Raw genomic sequence first — 13,798 nt, 5'->3', positions numbered from 1 at the left:
AATGAAGGAGAAAACACAAGATTTGGGGCAACAATACTAATGTTTATCAGGTTTAAGAAAACAAAGGCATTTTGATTGAGACGCTCGGTGGAGTTGTACGTGGCTAAGGTCCACAGTTCAGAAATATTTTGAAAGATTAATGTTCAGATTTTAAGAATAAGCCACGAAAGGTTAGTTTTAAGCTTTCGACCTCATAAAAATCCAGTTTTGATTAAATAGGATTCAAAGAAGAATCTTCCAATTAACTGTATTAAAGACATGTCAGAGCCGTGTAATGAGAAGTAGAGGAAGCAGTGTTTTCATACGCTCTGAACGACAGCTAGCAGCCTGGGGAATCTCCATATTAAAACCCAGAAGGTGCTTCCTACAGTTCAGATTTTCCTCAGGCGAGGGTGACGGCATCAGGCCTTTACAAATCTCCCCACAGTATCTAGCACAGGCCAGGAGCATGATGGGCACCTGGAACACAGCTGTAGGATGGAATGAGCTGTGGGGAACCTTAAATATACAAGATGGACGCTCCAGACTCACATTTCCCCTCGGAAGATGTCCCTGACCCACCCCTAGGCATGGTTGATCATCCCCCTCTCTTGCTCATCACCTGTATCCTCCTTATCATACCACCCTGCAATCTTGAACTCGCCTTCCTGTCTGTCCTCACTCTGAGATTCTGAGTTCTCAGAGACTCACTCATCCTTTCATCCTCAGGATCAAGAACACATGTGCCTTCAATAAATGAAGGCAAGTATAAGCTTTTCTTTCCACGTCACTCCCAACTGTAAGCAGGTTGCTGCTGTTGTCACTGTTGTTTTCAATTACCCTGAGCCTGGGCTAGCTTCAATCTCTGAGGCTCTGTATCTGGCTGAGATTTGAGGCTGAGTATGAAAGCCGGTGGTGTGATTCAGGTTTCACTTAACTTCAACCTCAATTCTACAGAAGCAAGTGCTGAAAAGAAAAAGGCTGCCTGCTCTGGTAAATAGGTGGCCGCCAACCTCACCTTCTGGGTCTGTTCCTTCCACGGCTCTTTCTGCAGCAGAAGAGGCATGCTACTGGGAAGGAGAGTAAGAGCCTCCTGCAGAGTGACCCTGTGCATTGGACTCCTGCCAAGGAAGCTTGATGCTGGCCCAGCTGGGCCATTTTCCTGATGCCATGGCAACCAACTGGCACTGAGGCCAAGGAGGAGAGGGGCAGCGTGGTCTGCCCATGCAACCACTGCGGTTGCAAATATCAGCAACAAGAAGTCCAAAGCCTACAATGGAAATAGAAACAAGGTTAGGTCACATGTTTTAACAATTCAAAGTAACATATGCTTACATACACAGCCCCCATCATGATGCAATGTTATCTTCCCGTTCACCCACCCCTCCTCCTGCCCCACATCCACTCCAGAAGAGGAACTGGCCTGAATGGTGAACTCCATATCCATGCTTAGAAAAGAGACATTTTAGGGCTTTGGGAGGTTTTGGGGATCCCCTATTGTAAAGACAGAAGGCCCAACAATTTCATTATTATTGCTCTAACATTTCAGGAGAAACATAATTTATTTAATTCCTAATCATACTGAGATCCAAACATTCCTCTGTTTTGGTATTTTCAAAGAGATTAAAAATTAACTAAGAGTCATATAGACAAGGATATTTAGATTTATTGTTATGTGGCCAAAACTGATTTTTTAAAAATACATATAGTCTGATTCTATTTTTGAACAACAACGAATGACTCTCCACATGCATTTTTAAAAAATTGTCTAGAATCCATCCATTCAGATTTTTAGACTAATCTAGACACTTGTAGAAATGGTGGTAACAAGGGCCACTTCTGAGTTTTTGGATAACTGTGATTTAAATCACACTTCTTGAGGCCAGCCCGGTGGCGTAGCTGTTAAGTTCGCATGTTCCACTTCAGTGGCCTGGGGTTCGCCGGTTTGCATCCTGGGCGTGGACCTAGTGACCACTCATCAAGCCATGCTGAGGTGGCGTCCCCCACAGAAGAACTAGAAGGACCTACAACTAGGATACACAACTATGTACTGTGGCTTTGGGGAGAAAAAGAAAAAAAGGAAGATTGGCAACGGATGTTAGCTCAGGGCCAATCTTCCTAAAAATAAATAAATAAATAAATAAATTACACTTCTTTCTGCTTATCTGTGTTTTCTAAGTTTTAAAAGATTTTTTAAGAAAAGAGAAAGGTTAACAAAAACTTAGAAGAAAAAGAGGACAGCTAGTCCAAAAGTAAAGTTTAAGGGGCCGGCCTGGTGGCGCAATCAGCTAAGTGCGCGCGCTCCGCTGCAGTGGCCCAGGATTCGCAGGTTTGGATCCCGGGTGTGCACCCACGCACTGCTTGTCGAGCCATGTTGTGGTGGTGTCCCATATAAAGTAGGAGAAGATGGGCACAGATGTTAGCCCAGGGCCAATCTTCCTCAGCAAAAAGAGGAGGATTGGCATCAGATGTTAGCTCAGGGCTGATAGTCCTCACAAAGAAAAAAAACTTTAAGAAGTACTCCTCAATCCCTTAAAATTCCTAATCTCACTAATTAAAATTTCAAAAAGACACACAACTCCTCAGACAAGCTGGGCAGAATTTCAAACAACATCCCAAATTATGCAAATTTTACTCACACAGTAAACAGGATACCCATGAAACGGGTTTTTCATGCCTATAGAAAAAAATCCTACTACTAAAAAATGCATAGCGGCAGCTAAGTCAAGAAAATTAGTAGAGTAGGAAAGTACAGTCTTCAATTTATTTACTAATCTTTTTTTTCAACTCACCCAATACCAGTGGTTGTTAAACATTTTTGGGTCATAGGTCATTTTGCAGGTGTGATGAACCAGTATGGGCACACACACACGTAAGTATTGGTGCAAACACAGATTACTTGTGTGTATTTCAGGAACTTCTTCAAACCAGGTATTTAAAGCCATACTCTGGGCTGGTGCAGAGGCCATAGCCCAGTACCCCACATTCTTTGTGAGATCAAGCTCAAATACACAGGACCTGGGGTTCCCTCTCCAGCTAGTGTCTTCTGTGTACTGCCTATCAGGAACACATTCTGTTGAAAATACTTTTCAAAGGGCAGTATGGGTATCTCCAAGAGCTTGAAGAACATTAGTTTCCTTGTGACATCAGAGAGTTATCACCATTGTTCCCCAAAAATAAAAGGAAGGAGGGAAAGAAAGCTGCAGGCAGCAACATATTCCTCTTTTGGGAGAGCAAATATAAATTCTATATTTTAAGGAAGCCACAAATTATGCTTCTAGATTGTACCTTATCAAGAGGCACACTCTGAACAGAGGTTGACTGGTAAGCAACATTCCTGATATAACCCATCAGTTCCAAGAGCCACTCCATTCTCTTCAACACGCCTGAAACGAAAAAAGAAATTTTCTTACCAGACCATAGTTTTCCTTTGAAATGCAAAACAGATCAGCAATAGTCATCCTAGCTAAAGCAGAGACCCTGGTGAGGATCCCGTGACCGTGTGTCAAGTCCTCTTGCAACACCTGAGAATTGTGATAGCCCGTGAGAGAGGTCTTGGACTCGATTCGTGTCAGATGACCCTATTTCGTTATTTTCAAAAACTAATTTATTCTTCAAACCTACCCACCTACTAGTTATAAAATGCATTTACTGGAATTTCTCTCTCAATAGTAAACACACTAGGAGAAATCTGGCATGCCAACTAGCCATTAATGTTGAATCTTGGATAATTAGTTGTTTTTATAGACCCCTTTGCTTAAATATTCCCAATTTATGCCAAAATCACAGAGAAAACCTATCCCAAAGACATAAAAAGAAATAAAAACCAGCTATTACAGGGTAACTGGAGAACAAACATCAGCATAAATATTGATTTTTCCATTTTGATTTTTTTAAAATGAGGATTCCCAGCACAGTAAAGACTACTTGGGAAGGCTTTCAAAATTTAGTGAATAAGAGGAAAATGGGAACTAAATCTGGAAGCTAGCTAGTTAGAATCATAGGCGATATCAAATTTATTTCAGTTTACTTCATGTATCTTCATGCTTAATTGAGAACACCTACTAGATTTCTTCCTGATAAATACACTTTCAATTTAGAGGAAAAACATCTAGTTTCTCATCACAAGTTCATTTTTCATTGGGCAGACACTACTGCAGACACGAGATAACTATCTCAGTTACCAAAGAGGAGGATGAATCAAAATTTTCCATACAGTCTTGAAAAGAGTACTACAATTATGTTTGTCAGCTTTCTCTCAAAACCTTGAAGATACAAGAGATGGGAAAATGGGGCACAAAAACGTGAGTAGCTTACCTAGAGTCACAAGGGCTTCCCAGCCACATCTGATTCACTTAAGCCATGTGCCATTCAGAAACTGAATGTAGCTTCAAGATATTGTGAGCATATGACCAAAGGTATGGGAGGGGACATGGGGGAGCTGCCTTTTCAGATGACTAGTAAAGTGTAAATTCTAAAGTGGTCTAAAAGTTGCACCATATGATTCATCAGCAGAGCTTCAGGCCTGGAGCTTGTGGCTTGATGTAGTTAGGGTGTCTAGATTTTACTCTTCTCACCCCTGAGAGGTTCTTCTATAGAATAACTATTTAATTTTGTTGTTGCTATTTTCTTTTTTGGTTTGTTTGTTAAAGGACCGCCCCAAAGCCATTTTCTTGAAAACATCAGGCAGAATCGAGGGACATCTGTCTGTTTGGGAAACTGAAGCACGCAGAATCAATCTGATAAATTTGTTTATATCCTTGCGGGCCTGGAGGTCCAAATACAATATAAAAATTATCAATAGAATTCATTCCCATCTGCAAAGAGTAGATGTTGTGAGCTGTAACTGCTCATTTCCAGCCAAGGTGCTCCTCTTTGGAGTAATAAGGCCTCGCCTGTGTCAAGAAGCATTAAACTAGATGTTAAGTTGAGGAAACAATTACAACTTAAAAGGGATCTTTCTGTTCCTGATGCTTGCCCCAGGCTGGCCTTACCTGTGTTGGCATGGCTCACAATCCGTGCCTGGTATAAGCTGTGCAGTATCATCCAGGCCAGCGTGTCTTTTTCATGGTGCTGAACTGCAACACTGAGCATATCACTCAAGCCCATCAAGGGGAATCGTCCTTGAGAGACCAAGTACAGTCTGACAAAGGCAGCCTTTTCTATGCTGCTCTGCAAAAAAGCAAATTGTTCAGTTACTATTAAATTAACTGAAGTCATTATAGAACGTCAGGGCAAGGGCAAAACAGAAAGGATGAGTTTGAAGTGGATTACTATTCCAAATGCTAAAACTGTTTATTTCTTGCAGCATGTGACATATCTGCCTGTGTGCTGTATTAAAATGTACACACACACAGGGGGTTGTAATGTCACCTCCTGTTTTCTCATAAAAACCATAAATGATTTCAGGGGTTAATTGGTGATGATATTTAGTGAGGATACACAAATAATAACAATGATAACAAATACAGTACTTATTATGTGCCAGGCACCATTCTAAGCACTTAACATGTCTTAATTCAGTGGTTCACAGTCCTCTGGAGACCCCAAGACCCTTTTAGAGGGTCTGTGAGGTCAAACTATATTCATAATAGAACCAAACTGTAGTAATATTCATTGTATTTTTCACTGCCACTTGTAATTTTTTAAAAACCTAGTTTCATTTAAAATATCCTTGTAAACAATAAAAATTATTAGCTTTGTTAAACTTTTGCCCTTGAGTACACATCTTTTTAACATTCTGTAGGACAAAACGGGAAGTATGCATAAAGGACTTCTGCTGCACACCCAAGTATGATGGTTGTCTCAAGGAAAAACACTTGTAAGATTGAGCTGTGAGCTGAAATAGCCACTCTTTTCATGGAACACCATTTACTTGAAAGAATGATTGATGGATAAACTATAGTTATTCAAACTGAGTATCGGACAGATTATTTTCTTAAAATTGAAGGAAGTGAGACTGTCACTTCAAGGAAAGTACTTGACAGTATTTGTTGCCAATGATAAAATCTGAGCTTTTAAGCAAAAATTAGGTTTCTGGAGAATTTGTATCTGCTACTATGGCTTTGGCAGCTTCCCAGTACATAAGAGACTTTTTGGATGAGACTGTTGGGGATACTGACAAATATTATGTTTTGATATTATATAATGAAATGTGTCAACATTTGGAAGATTTTTAAAACTCAGTGACTCAATATTTTCCAAATGACCAATGTATGATATTACAAAATCATGCATTGGTAAAAGACCCAGAGAGCAAGATAGACCAATGGATTTTAATGTAACAGAGTATGTGAAGTTCACTGATATGGTTTCAGATTCCACAGTGCAACTAACGTATAAGAAACTACCACTTGTTCAGTTTGGGGGCAGCATCCAAGAAAGAATCCACAATTATCTGACAAGACAATTAACTCATTCTTCCCCTTTCCACCTACGTATCTGTATGAATCTGGATTTTCTTCACACACTTCACCAAAACAACATCACAATAGACTGAAGCAGCAGCTATGAGAATCCAGCTGTCTTCTATTAAGCCAGACATTAAAGAGATTTGCAAAAATGTAAAACAATGCCACCTTTCTCACTAATTTTTTTGTTTTTTGGAGAATATTTTTTCTTATTTAAGATGCAATTGGGTTTAGATTATTCCTTTTAAGTAAATATTTTTTACATTTCCTAGTTTTAATTTCTAATATGGTAAATATTGACAGATATGACCCATACAAATAAAAGTTCTTTGGAGTCCTCAATAATTTCTAGGACACTAAAGTGGCCCTAAGACCAGAAAGTTTGAGGACCACTGCATTAACTATTTAATTCTCACACCAATCCTATGCAGTAAATTACTATTAACATCCCTCCTTTACAGATGAGGAGACTGAGGAACAGAGGTTAAGTAACTTGCTTAATGTCACATAACTATAGGTGACAGACTAAGAATTGGAACCTAGAGGAGTCTGAGCTCTTCACCACTACTTTATTCTTACCTCTATTCTTTCCAGAAATGAATAGAAACACTGACCTCAGTGGAACAAGTTAACTCTTTTGGAGACATCAGAACACTATTTAGAATGTTCTAGTGACAATGTTCTGAATGGCACTTCAGGAACCCAAGTGAATAACACAGCATCTGTTAGCTCTAAGTACTACAAAGTAAATTATATGCATTACTTCCAACTATATTACATGAATATAATAATAGGATATAATAAATTACATGAATGTAATAATTATGGTAATAAATAATTACTGAGTACATACCTTGAGTCAGGCACTTTTCCCAAGAACTTAACATGGATTAAGTCAATTAATTCTCAAAACAACCCTAGGAGGTAAGTGCTATTATCTCCCTTTTATAGATGAGGAAACTGAGTCAGAGAGAGGTTATGAAACTTAACCAAGGTCACATTGCTAGTAAATTACGGAGCTGATTTCAAACCCTGGCAGTGAGGCTCCAGAGTCCATTCTCTTAAGCATTTCCTTATACTGTTTGTTTCTGATTAAAACAAACTAATCTCCAAAATGCTGATATTCCGAATATTCTAATAGTGATTCTCAAACCTGAGGATGCACACAACCACCTGGAGGGATTGTTAAAACACAGACTCCTGTGCCCCACCTCCATTGTTTCTGATTGAGGAGGTCTGGAGTGGGACTCCAGAATTTACATTTCTAATCAGCTCCCAGGCTGATGTTGCTGGTCCAGGGACCACATTTTGAGAATCACTGCTATACGATGCAGAAATTCAAGGATTCAACTGAATAGGCAAACCTGCCATCAAGTGAAATAAATGATAAGATGTCCATGAGCTATGTGAGGGCTCACAGTTCTCTAGACCTTTGGTATTTATTACCTGGTATGCAGGGCTGCCATTTGAATAAATAGGTCCGTTGGGATATACTTATACTAAAAAATTATTCATTGTTTACCTGCAATTCAAATTTAACAAGATATCTTGTATTATATTTGCTAAATCTGGCAACTTTACTGGTATGCTACTTTTTACTCATTCATCCTTGGGGTGTGGGTGTGAAGGGTACTTGTTAATTATCTTGTGTAAAAGTTGATAGAGCCTGTTTTTCAATCAGCCACCTTTCTTCATTTCAAAAGGAGAAGTACCAGGTGAAGAAAAATAAATGTGAAAACAGAACTATTTATTTATACCTTCCCTGCACAGAAAGTGCTTTGGTCAGAATATTCCCATTCTTGTGGTTTTTGTATTGAAGATGTTGTCCCATACTTATTTTTGCCCATAGGTGACACGAAAATGCTCTTGACAAAGTGGAATTAATTAGGTTAAAAAGTTATTCATCCATCTATCCATCCACACTACTACATATCCAACCATACTACTAGACACAAGACCCCACAGTGAGACAGAGATAGTTTCCTGAAATTAGCCAGTAACAAATATGAAGCAAAACTAGCTTCAGCCAAAAGGATACCGTAATCATCTCTTCAACTGTAATTCCCACCTTAATAATGAAACAAAAAATACAGATATGTTATTACCTCAGTAATCTGGGAAACTCGATTGGCTTCATCATCTGTCATTTCTGAGAGGCATTTTGCTACACTGATATACAGCTCTAGATGGTCTCTCTGGTAAAGAAAAATCACAACCATGTCAAAATACAATGTAAGATAACAAGTACATTCTAGATGTTCTGACAAATTATTAGATTTGCTTATCTCCACAAACAGCAGCTGACGAGATTTTAATTTTAACCAAACCAAAACATGTGGCCAATTTTTATCATTTAAAAGACATCTTTCACGTAATTTTGTGCATTTATTGGGCTGTACTTTTCTCTCCTTATCAGAATCTATCACTCCTAACAGATTTTTAACTTCTTTGTAAAACTACAATTCAGAAGTCTGTTGCGGGGAGAGGAAAGGCTGCTGTTAAGTCCCTTTATAGAAATAGTATATTGGACAATATGCCCAAGGATTCTCCAGGTGTAAAGCGTAAGAGTTTTGAGCTTGCTCATCTTCTACAGGCATTTGGTAAAAGGCCTAAGACAAATTTCCTGGTGCAGCACTGGTTAACCTGCTTCCAAGCTTGCTCAAAGCTTTGGTTCTAAATATTCAACCTCAATTTAGATCTTGGAAGCAAACACATTCTTAGTGAAGAATGTGGTTATTTCTTGCTAGCCTTCTCACCACATTCTTAAAACATACACCTTCCCGCTTTGCCAAAAAGGCTTTAAAAAATCCCAAACATAAATTGTCAGGAATGTAAATATTTTTGTTCCTCACCCGAATCTTATTTGGCAGAAGGTCAAAAATTTTCCCAGTAGCTTCGCAGAGCAGACTCCAGAGGTGGAAGGAAGGGCTGGGCAGTTTCATGGCCTGGCCCAGACCCTGTAAGGCCCTCAGGCATAACTCAAGATTGGAAATTGGGGAAGTTGCTTTAAAAACTGCCACCATTAAGTTTTCAACAAATCCCAGGATCTGCTCATCAGAGGCGTGTTTTATCCACAGAGGTAGAGATACCAGGAGGTATTTCTTGATATTCGGCTGGAAGCAACACAGAAGAGGTCAGACGTAAACAGGCAAGTCTGGGTTTGCAATGCTCTAAACCTCTAGGTCATCACTGTGTTTGAGGGTAGACTGAGAGATAAAAGGTTCAGGTTACTTCCTTGCCCCTCATTTTCCCACAGCTTCATGTCCAGTGGGCCAACAACGCATGTAATTTTGGCTGCTGCAGTGACCTCTGATCCAGAGTGACTCGTGTGTATATGTGGTATCTGCCAATCCATCTGTGAACTACTCAGTTTAAACTTTGGATCTTTTCAGTGAAGGGAATAAAATGCTACTTCTAAAAGTACATGGCAGTTTGCCATTCAGTCTGAAAAGGTCACATTCTCTGGCAAGAAAAGCTCCCAAAGATGAAAGGCTCTTCTGCTGGAAATCAACGAAATAGAATATCTGATTTTATTAATTTCTTCTTCTGAGGAAGCATAAGGAAATAATAAGGGAACTGGCATGCTGGGACCATTTCTGACCAGCTGAGTATGTGGAACTAACCAGGGCATCTTACAGTTCATGAGAGCTAAGAAGGGGCTCAGCTAGTAATAGCTCTGTTACGTGCCACAGACTTGAAGGGAGAGGGCTTCGAAAATTCTTAGAAATGTAAGTATGACACTAAAGGGGCAGCAAGTCTAAAAGAGGTGGTATAAAAAATAAAATCTGACAAAATAAGTAAATTTCAAAAAAGATCAATGTAGTTGCATGAGTTATCTGAAGAGCTCACTTTAAAGAATATGCCATTTCAGATCATTTTTTTAAATGAGAAGGCATACAAGTAAGAAAATGAATTCACAAACTTAATTTGTTAATTAACAAAGATAACAGGAAAGGTCCATAATCAAGGGCAAATGCAAAAGAGCAGCACAGATCTAAAAGAGAAGTGGGAGGGAGAGGAGTCAAGATGGCGGCGTAGGCGGACTCTGAACTCACCTCCTCCCGTGGACACAGCCAATTTACAACTACTCGTGGAAAAATTACCCCTGAGACAGAACTGAAAACTGGATAAGAGGAACTCCTGCAACAACGGACAATCCTAACTGAGGTGGAAGAGGCAGAAACTCCCTTCCGGAGAGAAAACGCCGCCTTCACAAGCCGCCAGCGTCACGGCCGCCGGGAGCAGCTCACAGGTACGCAGCCTCCCTGGAGGCGCAGGGTCCTGAGCCGGGGAGCGCCCCCGCTGTGGGCATTTTGTGGACCCAGCACAATCGAGACCAGCGGCATAATATCTGACTGTGCCTGCTACTAAAACACTGGGGAGCACCCCCAGAAAACCCGGTTCACAAAGAAACTAAAACCGGCTCTTAAAGGGCCCGCACGCAAACTCACCCGTTTCAGGAAGCACCCTAAAATCACCAGAAAGAAAGGTGTACAGTGCTTCGGTGACAAGAGACTCACCTAATAGGCCCTGAGTGCATCATGGTGAGGGGTGAGACCTCTCCAGGGACTGGGACATTGGCGGCGGCCATTGTTGTGGCCTGGTGTGGGCGTGCTGACACAGACGCCATTGGAGTTCTCCCTGAGGCCTGCTAGCCCAGGGTCTGCCCCACCCGCTAGAGCACCGATTTAATCCAGCTCAGCCAGGGCAGGCAGCCCACCCTAGAGCCTGGCCCCACCCAACAACAAGCCCTCAGGCAACGTGTGGGCCTGCATAGATTGGTGACTGGATTCTCTGCAGCCTGGCAACTGAGCCGACTTGAGCAGGGCAGGGTGTGCACAAGGAGCGGGTGGAGAGTGTGGGGCAGTGGTGGAGTGTGTGGGGCTCCCGCCGTGGAGAGACTGGGTCCGCTTGGGGAGGTCGGGGCACTCACACGGGGCAGGACTGTGTTGACTGTGTGTGTGGACCTGTGGGCGGCAGGGCTTCTCAGCCGCAGAAGACTTGTACTTCTCAAAGACCCACATAGGAGGTTTGCTCCACCTTCCAAAACCTGAAACAATTGGGTGCTCCTGTGCCTGAGGCCAGCCCCACCCAGCTGCAATCCTCAGAGAGCTGACAAGAAACCTAATAGGCTAGAGGCTTACAGCAATTGTAAGGCCCTGAGCCTAACAACCTGCCACACTGGGGGCCTACTCACTTAAAAGAAATACTGCAACACAAATGTGGTATTAGAACTTGCAGCCAACTGTGCTGGGGCTCCCCACACCTGATAAAGAGACTGAAGGGCCCACAAGAACTACAAGCAGCTGAGCATTACAACAGCTGGCCAGGAGCATAACTCAGCCTCCCTGGGCGCCTACAGGGAGAGCAAACAGGCCACAGCAGAAGGATACATGTAGCCCACATAGGGGTCACCCCTGGAACATTGAGAACTGAGGGAAGCACACTGGAAGCCTCCTAAGCCATCACTTACGTAAGGTCACCTATCCAAGAGCAGGAGACGTAGCTGACCTACCTAATACGTAGACACAAGCACAGGGAAAGAGGCAAAATGAAGAGGCAAAAGAATACATTCCAAGTAAGGGAACAGGACAAAACCCCAGAAAAGGAACTAAGTGAAACAGAAATGAGCAACCTACCCGACAGAGAGTTCAAACTAAGAGTGTTAAGGATGGTCACTGATCTGGGGAGAAGAATAGATGAACTCAGTGAGAATGTCAACAAAGAAATGGAAGATATAAAAAAGAACCAATCAGAAATGAAGAATACAATACTGGAAATGAAAAATTCATTAGAGGGACTCAAAAGCAGAGTAGAGGATACAGAAGAACGGATCTGTGAGCTGGACGAAAGACTAGAAGAAATTACCCGAGGTGAACAGGTAAAAGAGAAAAGAATTAAAAAGACTGAGCACAGTCTAAGGGACGTCTGGGACAACATCAAGCGCACTAACATCCGTGTTATAGGTGTCCCGGAAGGAGAAGAGCGAGACAAGGGGTCAGAGAATCTATTTCAAGAAATAATAGATGAAAACTTCCCTAACCTAAGGAAGGAAACAGACATCCAGGTACAGGAAGCACAGAGAGCCCCAAACAAGATAAACCCAAAGAGGCCCACACCAAGACACATCATAATCAAAATGTCCAGAATTAAAGATAAAGAGAGAATCCTAAAAGCCGCAAGAGAATGTCAAGTTACGTACAAAGGAAACCCCATAAGGCTATCAGCTGACTTCTCTGCAGAAACCTTACAGGCTAGAAGAGAATGGCACGATATATTTAAAGTGCTAAAAGGAAAAAACTTACAGCCAAGAATACTCTACCCAGCAAGGTTATCATTCAAAATGGAAGGAGAGATCAAAATTTTCCCAGATAAGCAAAAATTAAAGGAGTTTGTCACCAAGAAACCAGTGCTACAAGAAATGTTAAAGGGACTGATTTAAGGGGAAAAGAAAAGACCACAATTGGGAAAAATTATCTATTTCCATGATTAGAACGTAATGGATACAAATGCACAACAAAGAGGTTAGATATGATATCAAAAACATGAGGGGGATGGGCCGGCTCCGAGGCTTAGCAGTTAAGTGCGCGCGCTCTGATGCTGGTGGCCCGGGTTTGGATCCCGGGCGCGCCCCGAGGCACCACTTCTCCGTCCAGCGCGAGGCCGAGTCCCAGGTACAGCAACTAGAAGGATGTGAACCTATGACATACAACTATCTGCTGGGGCTTTGGGGGGAAAAAAATGAATAAATAAAATCTTTAAAAAAAAAAAAAAAAAAAAAAAAACATGAGGGAGGAGGGGAGTTAAAGAGTACAGCTTTCAGACAGAGGTCAAACTAAAGTGACCATCAATTCTGTATAGAAGAAGAAAGGAACAGAGAAGGACTACTAAAACACTGAGAAAAAAAATTAAAAATGGCAGTAAGTACATACTTATCAATAGCTACTTTAAACGTCAATGGACTAAATGCTCCAATTAAAAGGCATAGGGTGGCTGACTGGATAAAAAAACAAGACCCATATATATGCTACATACAAGAGACACACTTCAGACCTAAAGACACTCACAAACTGAAAGTGAAGGGATGGAAGAAGATACTCCACGCAAATGGCAATGAAAAGAAAGCTGGGGTAGCAGTACTCATATCAGACAAAATAGACTTTAAAACAAAAACTGTAAAAAGAGACAAAGAAGGGCATTACATAATGATCAAGGGAACAATCCAACAAGAGGATATAACCCTTGTAAATATCTACGCACCCAATGTAGGTGCACCTAAATATATAAAGCAATTATTAACAGACATAAAAACAGAAATAGACAGTAACACAATAATAGTAGGGGACTTTAACACTCCACTTACACCAATGGATAGATCATCCAAACAGAAGATCAATAAGGAAATATTG

General features: G+C 41.2%; 1 protein-coding gene across 2 annotated transcripts in view; it reads right to left on the bottom strand.

Moving 5' to 3' along the window:
• The window catches only part of FOCAD (focadhesin), a 291,760-nt gene that overhangs the window by 3,581 nt on the left and 274,381 nt on the right, over window positions 1-13,798 (bottom strand). For both annotated transcript variants that reach the window (XM_014792384.2, XM_087444678.1), the window contains exons 38-42: window positions 9,242-9,502; window positions 8,495-8,584; window positions 4,974-5,151; window positions 3,268-3,365; window positions 998-1,249 (exon numbers count right to left, since the gene is read on the bottom strand). In XM_014792384.2, coding sequence (XP_014647870.1) covers window positions 998-1,249; window positions 3,268-3,365; window positions 4,974-5,151; window positions 8,495-8,584; window positions 9,242-9,502 — 879 coding nt within the window. The remainder of the gene's footprint in view (window positions 1-997; window positions 1,250-3,267; window positions 3,366-4,973; window positions 5,152-8,494; window positions 8,585-9,241; window positions 9,503-13,798) is intronic.

Source organism: Ceratotherium simum, chromosome 20 (assembly GCF_057802395.1).
Source record: "Ceratotherium simum simum isolate JZ-2026a chromosome 20, ASM5780239v1, whole genome shotgun sequence".
NCBI classification, from domain to species: Eukaryota; Metazoa; Chordata; class Mammalia; order Perissodactyla; family Rhinocerotidae; genus Ceratotherium; species Ceratotherium simum.
Note: the sequence above shows the minus strand (reverse complement) of the source record. Positions and strands in the feature narration are given on the sequence as shown.